Here is a 17,833-nt window from a genome sequence, read left to right on the forward strand (position 1 = left end):
ACCGGTATATTCTGGTAGTGATGGATTACTTCAGTAAGTGGCCAGAGGCTTATGCACTTCCCAACCAGGAGGCTACCACCATTGCAGATACACTAGTCAACAACTTCATTTGTAGATTTGGGGTACCAATGGAGCTTCACTCAGACCAAGGCCGCAACTTCGAGTCCACAGTGTTTCAGGAGGTGTGCCGGTTACTAGGCATAAATAAAACCAGGACTACAGCCCTACATCCTCAGTCGGATGGCATGGTGGAAAGGTTCAACCGAACTCTAGAGGAACACCTTGCCAAGGTCGTGGCCGAACATCAGCAAGATTGGGATCAACATATTCAGTTATTCCTGATGGCTTATAGGGCCGCCATTCATGACTCGACTGGGCAGACTCCTGCAAGTATTGTATTTGGACAGGAGTTGAGGCTACCCTGTGACATCAAGTTCGGTCATCCTCACCAAGAGTCGACCAGCACTACCGACTATGTCAATCGCTTGGAGGAACGAATGACATTTATACATGACGAAGCCCGTAGGAACCTCCGAATAGCAACAAACCAAATGAAGACAAGGTACGACATGAAGGCTAACTCGGCAGGATACCACGAAGGCGATTTAGTGTGGCTGTATAACCCTCAGCGAAGGAAGGGCAGGTGTCCTAAGCTTCAGACAGCATGGGAAGGCCCGTATGAAGTATTGAAACGGTTAAATGATGTGGTGTACCGTATCCAGAGGGGGAAAAGAGGACGAATGAAAGTGGTGCATCTAGACCGATTGAAGGGATATGCGGGAAGAAATGAATTACCTGTTCGGGACGAACAGGTTTAAGGAGGGGGCAATGTTACGATCGCGCTTGGCTGCAGTGCTTGGCATCGCCGCGCTCGTTCGGCCTGTCTGCGCCCCCTTCCACCTGCATCCTCTCCCTGGTATCTCGTGTCATACTATCGCGCGACATCCTGACCGTCGCAGCGCGCACCTGCCTCAGATCGGGTTACTTAAAAGAGGCCGCACTGCGGAATAAAATGACTCAGACGCCTTTATCGGCGTTCTTAGAGCAGCCACCGCGTCCTTCGAGGACTCACGACGCGTTTCTGGGCATTTCGACGGCGAAGGTCGCGAGATATCTCGGAGACATGCCCGATTGTTCTGGATGGGAACCCAAGGGCTATTTAAGGAGGTTGGGCCGACCTTCGAGTCAGTCAGTCAGAGACTGAGTGGGAGTCCTCCCGCAGCGGAGTTTCCGGGCGATATAGTGGCGAAGTCCTTGGACGAAGGTTCCAGGGCAGGGAGTGAGTGAGTTCAGTGGAGTCGGGAGTTTCCGGGCGATAGAGTCGCGGGCGCGGCGGAGTCCCGAGTGAAGTGGCGAGCGAGTCGTCGAGTGGGATCTCGGCGAAGGGTGTGACGGCGGCGGCGGAGTGCAGCGACGGAGTCCCGCGGCGGAGACCCACGAGGGGTGCTGCGCCGAGAGTTGCGCCGGAAGTGCGGCCCAGCGAGGTGTGTGAAACGAGTGACTGGGGAATTGACATTTCTTTACGTGTAATTAATTATCTGCCAATTTAGAAGATTATTTGTAAGTGACAAGTAGTAGTAATAAATAAAACTGTGTGTGATAAAAATCTTTAATTGGGCTATCCTTTACGAACCCGCAGGGAAATCGTAACAATACTATCAAAAGGTAAATCAAGTGTGCTTTGGTTGGTCTTTCCCTGTAGGAACCAAATATGCAGGGGAACTGAACGGAAATAAGGATGGTTCGATAACATCTTTGTCCAATAAATAATGTTATGTGATTGTGTATAGTTTTCAACTTAGACCTAACAGCTGATGTGGGTGAAATGTGATAGGGGTACGATATGGGTTTGCTGATTTTAAACACAATGTTTTAAACCACGGTTTTAACCATGGTTAATATCAGTAAATCAGTGGTTTTTTTAAAACTGTATTTTTAAATAGAATATCATAATAAATTTTAATGAAAGGTCTAGTTTCACTAATAACAATAGTTTGCTCATTAATGTTTCTTTTGATTTACGTGAACAAATAATTATATACTAAAAAGATCTCATTATTTAAATTATCTGAATAAGTTGAAATTATACCCATCTAAATACTACTCTAAAATTTTATTAATTAGTAAATTGTAGTCAAAATTGTAAAAAACAAAAAAAAAAACTTTTTTTGTGTGAAAATACCAGACTGTACTGTAAATCCCATTTCTGTGGGAAATACCCATTCAATGGACAGTCCTCCTCCTGTGGGGGAACACCCTTTCTGTGTCAAGTCCCAGTGCAGATTTGCTGGACTTCACTTCTCTGATGTTATAATTGTTCTGGTTCAACATGAGTGGCAGAAAGAGGGATGTTGTATGGCTTTCATTTGAACATGCTGAGAAACATAGTAACTAGTGTGATTAAAAATACCTGGTTTAAACAAAAAAAAAACTTGTCTAACAGAAAAAAAAACATGTTGATTTAATTCCAACCCTGGTTACTATCCAAAAGTTCAATGTCAAATACAAAAAGGTGGGTGCGTTCCAATTTTTTTGTTAAAACTTCAGAACAAAGATTTACTGCATACATTTTGGATTGCCAGTCGTATCACTTTGCTGAGATGGTCCAAAAGTAATATATTTCCATCTTCAGCACTGGGTAGCATAGCAACAGCATGCTGTACCCTTGCACCACAAAAGGGTTATAAACTTGCATATTTAATTTAAAAGTAAAATTTTCTGCTTGGAATTGATTACTAGGCCTGTTTAACAATGTATATAGGAGCAGGTATATCATAGGTGCGTGCGTGTGTCTGACATGACCAGAAGTTCCACAGATTGGCATTTCAGTGTAAACACTGGCTATTATCGTATCAAACAGATACAAAGTCGACAACCTGTGCTGGCACAAGAGACATTTGGATGTGACAGTGTGAAACGTACACACTGTGTTTATGTACTTACATTAAATTCTGTTTCATGTTCTGACATTTATCATGTTGTCTTTTGTAGAGCACGGACGAAGCAGTGACTTGTGCAAGCAGGAAGGGGGGACCGTGGTTGCAAGAGACACGGAACCAGCCGTGAATGATCACGAGATGACAGCACAGTCCCGTCGCTCATTTCAGCCGGCTCATTTGGATATGTTGAGACCGAGTGTGGAGGAGAAAGACACAGAAACAAGACAGTCAGTGAATCTCAAGGGAAGTGCATCTGTGATTCCCAACAAAATCAGTGGTAAACACAACACTAGGAGACCCTTCACATGTTCAGTATGTTCTGCTACATACACTTCTCAGGGTATTCTTAATAGTCACTTTATGAAACACACTGGGGAGAGGCCATTCTCATGTTCATTATGTTCTGCTACATTTGGTGAAAAGAGTGGCATTCGTAGACACTTTATGAAACACACTGGGGAGAGGCCATTCTCATGTTCATTATGTTCTGCTACATTTATTCAAAAGGGTTCTCTTAGCAGCCACTTCATGAAACACACTGGGGAGAGGCCATTCTCATGTTCATTATGTTCTGCTGCATTCACTCTAAAGAGTGATCTGCGTAGACACTCAATCATACACACTGGTGAGAGACCATTCGCATGTTCAGTATGTTCTGCTACCTTTGTAGAAAAGAGTAATCTTCGTAGACACTGTATGAAACACACTGGGGAGAGGCCATTCTCATGTTCATTATGTTCTGCTACATTCATTCGAAAGAGTTTTCTTAGCAACCACTTTATGAAACACACTGGTGAGAGGCCATTCTCATGTTCATTTTGTTCTGCTACATTCACTCTAAAGAGTAATCTTCGTAGACACTGTATGAAACACACTGGTGAGAGACCATTCTCTTGTTCAGTATGTTGTGCTACATTCAATCAAAAGAGTGATCTTCGTAGACATTCAATGAAACACACTGGGGAGAGGCCATTCTCATGTTCAGTATGTTCTGCTACATTTGCAGAAAAGAGTTTTCTTCGAAGACACTGTATTAAACACACTAAGGAGAGTCCATTCTCATGTTCATTATGTTCTGCCTCATTCACTCAAATGAGTGATCTGCGTAGACACTCAATCATACACACTGGTGAGAGACCATTCTCATGTTCATTATGTTCTGCTTCATTCACTCAAAAGAGTGATCTGCGTAGACACTCAATCATACACACTGGGGAGAGACCATTCGCATGTTCAGTATGTTCTGCTACATTTGTAGAAAAGAGTAATCTTCGTAGACACTGTATGAAACACACTAGGGAAAGACCATTTTCATGTGCTCTGCGTTCAGCTAAGTTTGCTGAAAAGAGTAATTTGAGGATTCACATTAAGACAGTACACTTAACTGTGTAGGCTTTTACAAGCAGTTAGCAACAGAAAAGGAAAACAGCAAATCGTGGCAATTGAAATGTCTTAGTAAAAACCTAAAAATTAAAAATTAAAAAAAAAATTAAAATTGGGAGTTTATTTAATTAAGTTGAGATTTTTTTCGCAATATTTGTGTAGTAGTTGTGTTATTGAAAATGGATATAATGGCAGGATAATACTGTATGTTTCGCATTTTCAATCATTTTAGTGTTTTGTCATTAACGAACGGCAAACACTTGTTGCTTATTTTGAAAGTGTAAATGAGATTTTCATTTGATCTTATTTAATTGATATTTCATTATATTCAATCTCGTCACTTTTATTTTTATAATTTCTTTGCATAAGTGAAGTTAAATTTTTTGAGTACTAAACAATTATGTAGCACCTTTAAAAGTGGAAGTATATTACCGAAATACCCAAATAAACTGTTCACAATTTTTCTTAAAAGTGTTGAAATAGCGCGGTGTGCAGTTTTTTCAAAACTTGAGAATGCCGCTTGGCAACACTGCATAGCACAGGTTACATCAAGCTGCAAGGTTGCCGTGGTTCACCTGTTTTAAGTAATGAATGGACAACGGACATCTTGCACAGTATTTGTTAGTGTGTGATCATGTGAGAATGATGTTGAAATATTTACAGAATATTTGTGGTTTTGTTCACATATGGTTGCTGAAAAATTTCTAAAATGATTAACATACTTAAGATTTGGGAAATTATGCTGCAGGAAGAAAGTTCGCTCACTATGTGACAGAAGGAAAAAAATTAATATTGAGTGATGGTAGTATTGTAATAATTATTTTAATTTTATAAGTGAGCATTTGTTGTGTCTGCTTCTTCAGCAATTTCGTAAATTAATTTGGTTTCATTTTTTGTAACATAGCATTTAAACTGTGCCATAAATTTAAGGGACTAATGCATTTTACAATTCCATAACATTACTAATGATATCACCAAGATGGTGTCGCTTACATCATTACCACCCCTACATTCTTATGTGACAAGTGCGGGAAATTGGGGGTTTTAAGCAGAGAAGTATAAACACACTACCGTATTTACTCTCATATAGGTTGCCATCGCATATATGTTGCACCCATAATTTGAGGTCTTGAATTTGGTATTTAAGATTCCCCCCATACAGGTCGCACCGGTTATTTAATGACGCGAACGGCTGGCGCGCCGTGCACGAAAGAGTTAACAGGTACTGTAAAACTCCGCTACTACGAGAGCTGTTAATGGCGTGATAAATTGTTTTAACAATAAGTACTCGTAATAACCGAATATAGAAAATTGTAGTCAAGTTAGATTCCTGACTTCTTAAAATGTCTTAATTGTAGACTATAACTTGAAAACAGTGCTTTGTATTGAAAAAATGTACAGAATAAAAGTTGTAGTAAATTTCATTACGAATAAAAAAGGCTTGTTATGATTTTTTATATCTACAGCGGTTTTCGTTTTAAACGTGCGATTGGTCTGACGCGTGAGGAAGTTCCCGACACAGATAAGATAGTGGCTGGGGAAACCATTGCTTCTCCCCTTCCCTTTTTCTATTTGTTTGCCATCCAGGTGCAACATCGCTCTTCGTTTACCATTTTTTTTGTGTTTACTGTGTGAACATTTTCAACAGTTTTTTTCCCCTTCTTCGAAGATGCCATTTAAATCTTTTGTACTTAAGGAAGGGCCAACAAGGAAGCACTCGTAATTACCAGTTTAATTTAGGTAGTATAATTTACGTAGACACTCTGAAGATGCATTACAAAACTCGTAACTACGAATGTCTCGCAACAACCAGCACTCGCAGCAATGAGTTGTTACCGTACAATTAATTGAACAGCGGTAAACAAAATGGAACACCCTGCTTTCATGTGGCGTGTGGTCCAGGTTTCACCATGTAGGCGCTTATCATTGGTCCGACCTTGAATGGAATGTCCTAATTGGCCGTGTGGGAGAAAGGAATTTGAGCGTGCTGAAGATGCTGTGACGCAATTGTTTTATCTCGTTCAATTGTGTTAAGGTAGTAGAGTGATAACCAGAGTAATTTTTTAAGTGATTTGCATTATGGAAAAGCGTAATTCATATTCGGCGGCGTAAAAGTTGCGAGTGATTGTTTTTGCAGAAGAGAATGGGAATCGGGCCGCGGAACGGTCATTTTCTGTTGGTGAGAAACTTATTCGTGGCTGGAGGAAACAAAAGGACGACTTGAAAAACACTAATTCTATGAGGCGTGCGTTTAGAGGACCGAAACGTGGCAAGCTTTCTGAAGTTGATGTGCAAGTGACTCAGTACATTCACGAATTACGGAACAATGCCTGCAGCGTTTCGTTAGAAATGATAATGTGCAAGGGGAGAGAGATAGCACGTGCACGGGGCATACCACACTGTAATTTCATAGCCAGTCGTGGGTGGGCAACCAGATTCATGCGACGTGAGAATTTTTCTCTTCGAAGGAGAACATCACTCAGCCAAAAATTGCCGAAGGACTTTGAAAACAAAGTGTTAGAATTCCACCACTATGTTCTGTGGATGCGGCAAACAAATGACTATGTACTTCCTCTCGCAGATTGCAAATGCCGATCAAACGCCAGTTTTTTTCGACATGCCACAGAACACAACAATCAATGAGAGGGGGCAGTCAAGTGTGACTATCCGCACTACAGGAAATGAAAGAATGCGTTGTACAGTAATGCTGGCAGTGACGGCCGACGGGCGAAAGTTACCGCCTTATGTAAATTTTAAGCGCAAGACTCTGCCTAAGGGAGAGAAGTTTCTTCCGGGAATTCATGTCCGTGCTCAAGAGAAAGGTTGGATGGACGCTGAGCTCGTAAAGGATTGGCTTAAAACTGTGTGGGAGCGCCGGCCAGGGGGTCTTCTAAAACAAAAGGCCTTGTTGGTGTGGGATAGCTTCCGCGCACATTTGGTTGAGGGCGTTAAGGCGAAACTGCAAGAGTCAAGGACAGACATTGCAGTTATCCCGGGTGGCCTGACGTCGATGCTACAACCACTTGACGTCTGTGAACAAGCCTTTTAAGGGGCAGCTCCGTCGCCTGTATGGGGAGTGGATGGCCAGCGGAACACAAGAGTTGACGAAAGGCGGGAAACTGAAAAGACCTTCGTTGCCCATGGTGTGTGAATGGATTACGAAGAGTTGGGCTCTCATCATGCCTGATATAATTGTGAGGAGTTTCAAGAAAACTGGAATCTCCTGCGCGATAGACGGTACTGAAGACGAAGCGATCTGGGAACAAGACGACACCTCGAACGACGACGTTGATGACCCAGCTGAGTCTAGTGCGTCTGAGTCTGACTCAGATAACGAGTAGGTAAACACTTGGTGAGTGTTCAGACCATTATTTGGACTGTGATACTGTGATAATCCTGTAAATAATGACATATTTTTGATTGATTTTGTGCGTATTTTTGATTGATTTTGTGCTATGTTGCCTTTAATTTTTTTTTGTGTGTTTGATTTCTTGTTATGAAAATTCGCTTGGTTAATTAACTATGTGTACATAGTAAATAAATTTGCCTATACCTATATAAACTTCTTTTTCGCATTTTAAAGCAAAATATTGCAAGAAAATTCCTCAAAAATTAAAAAAAAAATTTTCTTCACATATAGGTCGCACTTCATTTTTTTCCCATCAAATCTGGTAAAATTACCGCGACCTATATGCGAGTAAATACGGTATTTCTCACATATTGCATTTTTTTAATTTTATGTTGTATATGTATTGTAAACATCACTATAATCCCCTATTGCTTTAGACTATTTTGCAATACTGAAATTTCATTATCAAAGACACTTATTTCTGTAAATGAAATTAATTACATTGGTATTGTGAATCATAACAACATGACCTATTTATTGGAGAACTTCATGATTATGAAAAATAAATACTGTGGGAGACGTGAATTATAGATAATTAAAACCAGTATCGAAAAATACACTACACCGGGTGAGACTGTAGTCTACTTCTCTATTCCTAGAAAATATTTCATTACCAAACAATCAATGTCTGTAGACATTATAAATTACTGTTGTATCGTGAAATATAACAGTGCACCCTATTTATAAGTAATCTTCATGATACTGAAAAATAAAAGGTGCGGGAATCGTGACTTTACATTGAATTAAAATTATCACAAAATACAGTAGACCGGGCGGAACTGTAATGTACTTCACGTTACAGTGAATATTTTTGCTATTAGTTATTACTATCAATAAATTATTTACTGGTATTGCAAAATACAATAGACAGGTCGGGACTTTAGTCTTCCTTACAATGCAGCAAATATATTTCCTATAAATTCTTACTTTCAATATATTAATTATCAATATCTCAAAATATTTTATACTGGGTGAGGACTGTAGTCCAATTTACGATACCATGATTTCTTTTTCCTATAAAAAACTTTATTTTCAAATAATTTTTCCCCGTTTTAATACATACAATAAATAGACCGGGTGGAACTGCATTCTACTTCATTATAACTGTAATTTTTCTTTAAATGATTACTTTTGACAATTTAATTACCAGTATTGTGTTATAGACTATACCACGTGGGACTGTATTTTACTTCACGATACCCATTAATTTTTAGTTTTGAAACATCTTATTTCTAATTAAAGAAATACTGGTATCAGAAATTACACTCAGTCTACGTCATACCATGAAGGTTTTTTCTTATAATATTTTTACTTTCCATAATTTATTTTCAAAGGACTATAGTTTGCTTCACAATATTGCTAAACTTTAATTGGAAAATGTCTCTCTTTCACCACTTTAAATTATATTATCCCTAAAGAATATAGTTTGAAATTAAATCTACTTTATGGTTATCTAAACCATCATCTCCCCTGAATTAAAAACACTACTGTCACCTAACATGTACTGTGTTTACTTGCATAATCGTTGCACATTTTATACCAAAATCAAGTTTGAAAATTAGGGGTGCGATGATTATGCGGGAAAAAAAAATTGTTAGGTAAAGTTATTCATAAAACAAAACCCTTTCATAGAATGTATGTTTATTTAAATAAAGTTAGAGTATACAAGAGAACGCCAAACAATTTATATTATTAATTCATGCAACAAAAACCTTTCTTCAGCTTTAAATAGAAAAACAAAATCTGTGACCCAAACGCAAGGGGAACCACACATAACTTAGAAACACACAACTTAGAACAGTCATAACTTAGAAACCTCGAAAAAAATCCATATAACTTAGAACTGTCATAAGTTAGAACGATCATAACTTAGAAACACAAAACAGAACCACACAACTTAGAAACACGTAACTTAGAAACACACAACCCAGAACCACACAACTAAGAACTGTCATTACTTAGAAACATGCAACGCAGAATCACACAACTTAGAACTGTCATAACCTAGAAACACGTAACTTAGAAACACGCAACGCAGAATCACACAACTTAGAAATGCCGTAACGTAGAAAGTTATAACCTAGACCTATCTCAACTTAGAAACACACAACTTAGAATTTTCATAACTTAGAAACACGTAACTTAGAAACATGCAATGCCGAAACACACAACTTAGAATTTTGGATGAGAAAGCGTAAGTAATTTGAAAGGGCTGTAGTGACAGAAAATTTTTTGTACTCTCCCTGAATTCAGAGCTGCACTCTTGTGGTGAAATAGTAACTTTCGCATTTAGTTTGTATCTCAATCTATAGGTGGTGCTGTCAGTTGCACACATAGCTAAATGAAGATCAGGTAAGGGGTTGTCCATTAATCACGTGATGTTTTTTTTAGCAAATTTTTAACCCCCCCCCCCCCTCCCCCTTAGTGATTTGTGGTGAGGTTTTAGACTTACCCCCCCCCCCCCCCCCAAATAAATCACGTATATTTTTTTGGTACAAAATATTTTTTAAAAATTTCAGATTATTATCTTTAAATATAGGTATAATCTAATTTAATTCTGGAAAATTAAGCACGGTGATAAAAATGTCCAGACACACATTAAGGTTGCAGGTTTATTCTCACTTGCATAAAAATAATAAAGGAAAGGCTTATATGTGAAAAAACATATAACTTAATAATTAAATTGGTACATGGATATATTTAATGGAAATATTCCTCGGACCACGGACTAGTGAGTCTTTCTTCAACACAAACAAGTGGATAAGAATCTTGCAAGTCAGCTGTTGGCACTGTGCTTTGTTGAAGATCAACGTCGGTCTAATCAAGCCACTCGGCGGCATCATTTTCGCGCACTACGCAGAGAATCTCTCTCGATCTAGCGATCGATCGTCGCATGAGAATGCGCGAAGGTCGAACATTGTGCATTTCAGGACTATCATTGCTCGGATCTTTAGGTTGCTTGTGACATGAATTTACATGTGCCTTGACATTCTTCTTTGTACAGAAGTACAGTCCACGCTGCTAGCATGCCCTTCCCACAAGCTGCTGACGATCATTCTTCAGGCTAGAGCAATACATGTCATAAGGCAATTTGTCAAAGCCCTCATACGTTGGTGTAGTTTCAAGAGACCGACGCAGAAGAAATGTAGCAAACGTCTTGCCATCATGCTCTTGAGGCTTTGGAATATATAGGCCACTGGATGACTGCAAAATCGGGTAAGGTGGTGTCACGAAGCGTTCCGGAAGAACGCATCGAAGAGAACTCCGCATATATCCACAGCAAGCGTCATCACACTTTACTACTTGGTTATGAAATTAAGATATTTTAATTGTATTGTCATATTAATTAAAAGAAAAATAAAGGACAAAATAATAACAGTGATATTTTACTACTGTACCTGAAGCAAATTCTGGCTCTCTCGCACATGCTCGCTATACCACTGCGGAGAAGGCAGGTCTGGAATAAAGCTTTCACTGCTGTCATCAGGATCGACATACTCTGCTACGACGTCATGGCCGTCTATAACCGTATTATTCCATACTTCTGCAAGAACTTCTCCAGCCTTCTGAAAATTCATTTTTTCAAGATCATGATCCATGGTTCTTCCTTGTTCATCAAGATGGATTACATGTGAATCATGTGGAAGTATGAGTTGTAATGCCCCCTGTGTTCAGTACCACTTTACTTCTGTAAGGCCCTTCACAGTGACAGAGTTAAAATTCTCTCTATAATGCGCTTCTTAACTGTTAATTGTTGTTGGGCACCAGTATCTGAATGTACCCATCTTAAGTATTTATTTAATAATAATTATATTATGTTTATTATTTAACATTAAAAATTATATGACACAAAATTGAAAACAAGGTTGCTTTATGGGACAAGGTTGCTTACACCTATTCATAAAAATAAAACATCACATTAATTAGCTATTAAAATTACGTTTGGGCACAACAGATACAAGAGTTCAGTTGTTTGGAGATAAAAATAAAATTTGCTAGTTCAGAATTTCGTCGGTTCGCATGAGAATCAAAATACATCAAGACCTTTGATTGAAGTCGTATAAAAACATTAATTGTGCCATAAATTCAAGAAACTAGAGGCTTTAAGAGTACTTAAAGACGATTGATTTAAAAACAGTTTGATTTATCAAGCAGCAGATGGTCACAAACACAATTTGTGCTATGACTCAGGATTTAACACAGCATAGTCATACCTGATTATCTGCTGATATATGGTTTTCAGCTTAAGCCCCAATAAAACCAATATTACCAAAGCTTTGCCGAAGCTCGGGGCGTATTTTCTCACCAATTCGGGAGACGTAGCGATGCTTTGAACTATTTAAAATGCCGTGTCGGCAAGGCCTGACGCGACAGAACACACACAAGCCACAAAATGGCACACCGAAGCTTTCTTCTTCTCTATTAAAATTATAGCGTCTCTTACAACAATGTCTTTAAAAGATCTGCCGATCTATCGGCCAATCACCGGCCTTGATTTATGTATTTAAAAGACATAACATAATAGTGTCATTTCCTTCATTTGCACAGATCGGTTCAGAGACGCATATCGTAGGAAGTTTTACAGGTCGACTTGGCTCAGTGGATGTAACTGACGAAATAGGATTGTTCTTGCTGGCAGTCTGAAAATTTAATAATTATCGTGCAAGTAAAATAACCATCCCCAGATACTAAATTTTCTGACATAATAAGAATTGTAAATGGCCACAAACACATGCACAATCCTCATATTTTCCATAATAGGTATGTATGCATAATAGGTACATATGCATAATAATATGAGGGCGTACCGGTGTTGAAATGTGAATATCGGAAGGAATTAATGGGCGCCACCACGTGAGTGGGCACGTGGACCCGGCTGAAAGACTCTACTCAGGACGTTACGTGGCCCGTGTGCGGCGAGGATATTAGCCCTCAAAATGTTATACGCAGCTCCTGTCCCTACCTAAGCCCGCTCTCAGCGTCGGGCACGCTCCTAATTACCGCAGTGGGCTCTCAGGGCGTCCCACACGCCGCTGGCCAGGTGAGGAACCCACGTGGCCCCCCCGAACACAAAAACACGTAACACAGTTAATTGGCTTTTATTCTACTCATGGTACACGTCCTTACACGATCCTCCACTGATAAAACTGTAAAACGCCCGAGGCACGAATCAGATTAGGTGAGGAGGCGAACCACGCACGTGGCCGCCCCAAGCCGTTACTTAATACACCGGTGAGATAAAAACTCCGAGGAGTGAATAATTATTACTTAAACAGTCTCTCCGACCGAGAGAGGCCCCGAGGATGAAAAAGAAAGCGATTTGAATAAATTAAGTTACAGAATTACTACTCGGTGAACCAACGGTGATGTCCTCGGGGTGTCTGCAGAGACGTCCGCTCTCGGCCGGCTGTAGAAGGAGACTGGGCTGAGCTCATGGCTTGCGGGTGGCAACATGGCGCCCTTCGCGCCGAACACAATTACCGTTACAACTTTGCTGTAGCGTGCCCCGGGTTACTCTTAGAAAATACATAACTAATTTTACAATAATTATTAGATTACTTCCATGTCCAGACCGTCTGTAATAATTACTTATAAACATAAAACAGGGTTCAAATGTGTTTCATGCTAGTTCCTCCGTCGCCCACTAGGGAGCGTCCGTGTTCGTGCTTGGACTTATAAAAAATAACAACAGATCATGAAGTTATTAATTAAAAACACATACATGCATAATCATCGTTACACTGTTTTGGGGCGGAAAGAAAAAGGGTTACAGTATTAATTAACATATTTAGGGGTGCGGCGCACTGCAGCTAAGCGCCCTCTTGCTGTAGTTCATGGCACGCAGTTTGAATCGCACACGGCTACGTACGTTACGACACAAATGCCGGGTAGGAAATGTGTTGGGAAAGGGAACGGAGGATGATCAGGCTCGTGGGGCGAAGCCCCGGCTGACGTCAATTGCCCCCCTCTCGAATAGCCTGTCATGCCGACGTTTCCTTTCGTGCCCGGTGGGCGTGGTCGCTCCTGGTGTGCGCGCTGTCTTCCAACGTCCGTATCGCACAGCAGCTGGGTTCTCGCGCGGGCACGCGGGTTCGCAGTTGGTATCGTGGTGCCGGGATCGGTGTCTTCGACACGGGATCTACCACCGCCCCCTGCGCCGTCTCGTCCTCCGGCGGCTCCTCCACTGTCACACTAAACGTAGCGTCCGCCAGAGAGAAGTGTAGCGGCCACAGCGGCTCGTCTGGTGATGCCGGTCTAATCTCCGCTCCCTCTGGCTCCCATACGAGTGGTTGGGGCTCTGGTTGGTCTGATGTTCCGGCCGTGTCACTGAGGAATCCCCTGAAGGGTGAGGCCCCGTCTCCCGAATCCTCAAACAGTCGCCTTGGTCGGGTAGTCGTCGTTGCCGCGGGTGTCCCCCGTTCCGCCTCTACCTCCGGGAAGCCCCTGAACCCGTCCCCATCCGCGTCCGTTGGTGTGTATACCAGCTGGCCGGGGCTCAAGTCAGGTGGTGGGCGTGTTGTACCGGGTGTTCGCAGTGCCTGGTACGCCTCCTGGTTGCGTCGCGCGGCGTCATGCGTCTCGGCCAACCGCCTCAGGCGCATCTCGGGGCTCTCTACATCCACCTCGATCTGTTGTTGTTAGCGCACGTGGTATTCCCCGGGGAGAGTGAGGTTCCGCCCCTGGACCATTGTGGCCGGTGTCTCGCCGGTTGCAGCATTCACCCGTCGTCGGATGCAGTACAGTATGTCGGGGATGTGGGCATCCCACTGGGCGTGGTCGTCCGAGAGTCTTAACCGCAGCTGCACTTTCACCTCCTGATTCCGTCGCTCCGTGGTGTTTGCGCGTGGGTGATATATGGGTGTGGTGTGTAGGATGACCCGCCACTTGCTCCCCAGCTGCGCCCACCGGCGCCCGGCAAACTGAGTGGCGTTGTCTGTCAACAGGACACGTGGGTAGCCCCACCTAGGGAAAAACTCCGTCTCCAGACTGCGCGCAATGATGCTGGCCCAGGCGTTCGTGAGGGGGTACGCCTCTACCCAGCGCGTATAACAATCTGTCACGACCAGCAAAAAACGTTTCCCTCGCGGCGATCGTGGGTACGGCTAGGTATCTGCTGAGCTGTCCCATCTGTACGGCGTGCCTTGTGCCGCTGACAGTGCCGGCACCTCCGTACACAATCTCGTACAAACTGGTTCACCCCTGGCCAGTAGAATTGCCCCCGTACGTCGTGACGCGTCTGGTCTGCGCCGGGATGTCCTGCTAGTCGGTTCACGTGGAACATGTCGAAAACCTCCCGCCTCGTAGTTGACGGTGCGAATGTCCGCCATGGGTCGTCTGTCCCCTTCGGTCGTGCCTGGAGTAGCCTGTCCACCACCCGGTACCCCTCGCATTCCGCCTCTCCGCAGTGACGTATGAGTCCTTGTGTGTTTGGGTCCGTCAGCTGGACCGCCCGCACGTACGCGTCCAGGTCGTCGAGCTCCGCGCCTGGGGGTAGTGTCGGTGTGGTGATCGGCCCGATTGCGCAAAGTGCGGCGTTCTGTGTCGAGGTGTGAGCCCACTGGACGGCGGTAGCAGTTCCTCCCACTCGGCATCGTCGCGTGCTGTTATCGTGACGTCAGGGTTGCGTGACAGCTCGTCCGCTAGGTCGTTATGTTTCTCCGGCACGTGTTCGACCTTGAAATCTAGGGCCTGTAGGAGCATGGCCCACCGAGTCAGTTTTGAGCGCCGCCCCTGCATGGTGGCCAGCCACTTCAGACATTGGCTGTCCGTCCTAAACACAAAGGACTGCCCCTCCAAGTGTGGGCGGTAGCGCCTCAGTGCCCAAACCACGCCGAGACACTCCCTCTCATTAACGCTGTACCGCCGCTCGACGTCACAGAACTTGGCGCTCGCGTATTCGATTACCTGGGGTTCGCCGTCATCGCTGAGTTGTAGGAGGATGGCCCCTATTCCCTTCTCGCTCGCGTCCGTTTGTACGATCAGTGGCTTGGTCGGGTCCAGTCGCGCGAGTAAATGACACCGCCGAAATCTGCTCTTTAACTCGTCGAAGGCGTCCTGGGCCTCCGCAGTCCACCGGAAAGGTCGCTTGGGTGACAGCTGTTCAGTTATCGGCGCGGCTATTACTGAGAATTCCGGAATGAAGGCCCGCAGCCAGTTGGCTAGTCCCAGGAATCTCTGCAGCTGTTTACGCGTGCATGGGGGCTCTTTGTTGACAATGACGTTAAGTTGTTTTTCCGTGGGCCGGTTTCCCTCTGCGTTCACTACCAAACCCAGGAAGTCCAGTTCCGTGGTCCCCAAGTGACATTTCTCGCGATTACACTTGAGGCCGTGGCTTTCCAGGCGTTCTAAGACTAGCGCTAGGTGATGTGCGTGCTCCTCCCACGTCTGTGACCATATAATTATGTCGTATAGGTATGCGGCTGCAAACTTGCCCGAATAATTATCCAGAACGCGTGTCATCATCCCCTGGAATGTGGCTGGGGCGTCTTGGAGTCCGAATGGCATCGCGCAAAATTGAAACCTACGCCCGTCTGGGGCCGTGAATGCTGTCTTGGGCCGGTCCGCCTGCCGTATTGGCACTTGCCAATATCCCGATTTTAAGTCAAGGGAAGAAAATATTTTGGCGTTTCCCAGTCCCGTTAGTGTGTCGGCTATGTTCAATAGAGGGGGCGGTGCGTTAATTGTTACCCTGTTAATAGGCTTAAAGTTGACACAAAAACGTAATATGCCGTCCTTTTTCTCCGCCAGCACGACCTGAAAATTGTATGGGCTCTCGCTAGGCTCAATTATCCCGTCCTGTAACATGTCCTGAACCTGATCTAGGATGGTCTGTTTACCGGCGTGGCCGTAACTACCGGGCGGGATAAACATTGGCTCATGAGGATGGGTTGGGATGGCATGTTCAGCTATGGTGGTACGTTTTAGCGGATCCGCGGATGCAAACACATTACACTGGTGATCGAGGACCTGCTGGATGATGGCATGGAACTCGGGGGGTACCCCGTGCTGAAACTCGTTGAGACTGACCTTGTTTACTGCTGGTGGAGTCGGCCTACCCAGCCCGTGGATGGTGCGCCATCCCTGGGTGCCGACGTGCACGCATCCGGCCCGGACGTCGATGGCAGCGTGCTGCTCGTAGAGCCAGGGCAGCCCCAGGATGACGTCGTCGCGCAGCCGCTCCACTACCAGCGCCGTCGTGGTGGATCGGTGGTCCTGCACGTCCACCTCCAGCGTCGCGACGCCCCGGGTGTGGCAGACGTCTCCCGTGGTGGCCAGGTGGAGTTGGCCTGGGCGCGACTCGACGTCGGCGCGGCCGATCACGCGCGCGGCCACGCAGTTATGGCTGGCGGCTGTGTCAACAAGCGCGTGGACTGCGCGCCCGTTGACAACCACCGGGATCCGCAACAGGTCTGCTTCCGCTGCTCCCACGTGACCCAGGAGAGGCCCCGCCGTTGTTGGTCCGTTGTTGTTGAGCGTGGCGGGGGAGGTGAACCGTTTCAGTTCGCCGCCCCCTGCCGCCCGTTTCCCGACGGCCGTCTGTTCATGATGTCGGGCTGGAACTTGTTCCGCACCGGGCAGTCCTCGTGCCAGTGCCGCGTACCGGGCGGGCACGTGTGGCACTGCGGTGGTTGGCTGCCGTCAGTAGTACGCCTCCGCCATGCCGGCTGGAGAGGGCCGCCTGACCCGGACTCGTCGCGCCGGGTGTCGCTCCGAGTAGGTGTGACGTAGGGCACCAGCGCCTTGGTGTCGGCGGGCGCCACGTCCTCCTGCTTGCCTCTGGAGGGTGTGAGGTCCCTGGTCGGCCTCGCGGCCCGCAGGTCTTGCTCTACGGCGCGGGCATGCTGGACGAACTCCTCGGCCGGACATCGCGTCAGCAGGCGCAGATGTGGCCTAAGTTCCGGGCGCATCAGCTCCACTGCCCGCTCCAGTACCTCCGTCGGCTCCCCGTCGGGGCACAGCCGCTTGTGCAGACGTATTTTCTTGATGACGAACGCCTCCGCCGTCTCCGTCGCCCCTTGCTCGAGGCAGTACAGCTCCGCCCGCACTCTCATTTCCGCCTTAACGTCAGCAAATCGTGTCTCGAACTGCCTTGCAAACTCCG

At 44.7% G+C, this 17,833-nt stretch overlaps 1 protein-coding gene across 4 annotated transcripts in view; it reads left to right on the forward strand.

Annotated features, from left to right (window-relative positions):
- Nucleotides 1-17,833, forward strand: part of LOC134540488 (gastrula zinc finger protein XlCGF57.1-like) — a 64,284-nt gene that overhangs the window by 29,451 nt on the left and 17,000 nt on the right. For 3 of the 4 annotated variants that reach the window (XM_063383291.1, XM_063383290.1, XM_063383288.1), the window contains exon 4: nucleotides 2,992-4,428. The exons of the other annotated variant lie outside the window; for it this stretch is intronic. In XM_063383291.1, coding sequence (XP_063239361.1) covers nucleotides 2,992-4,331 — 1,340 coding nt within the window. In that variant the 3' untranslated portion in view covers nucleotides 4,332-4,428. Of the gene's footprint in view, nucleotides 1-2,991; nucleotides 4,429-17,833 lie in introns of those variants that run through there. 4 annotated transcript variants of the gene reach the window in all.

This window comes from Bacillus rossius, chromosome 16 (genome assembly GCF_032445375.1).
Source record: "Bacillus rossius redtenbacheri isolate Brsri chromosome 16, Brsri_v3, whole genome shotgun sequence".
NCBI lineage: Eukaryota > Metazoa > Arthropoda > Insecta > Phasmatodea > Bacillidae > Bacillus > Bacillus rossius.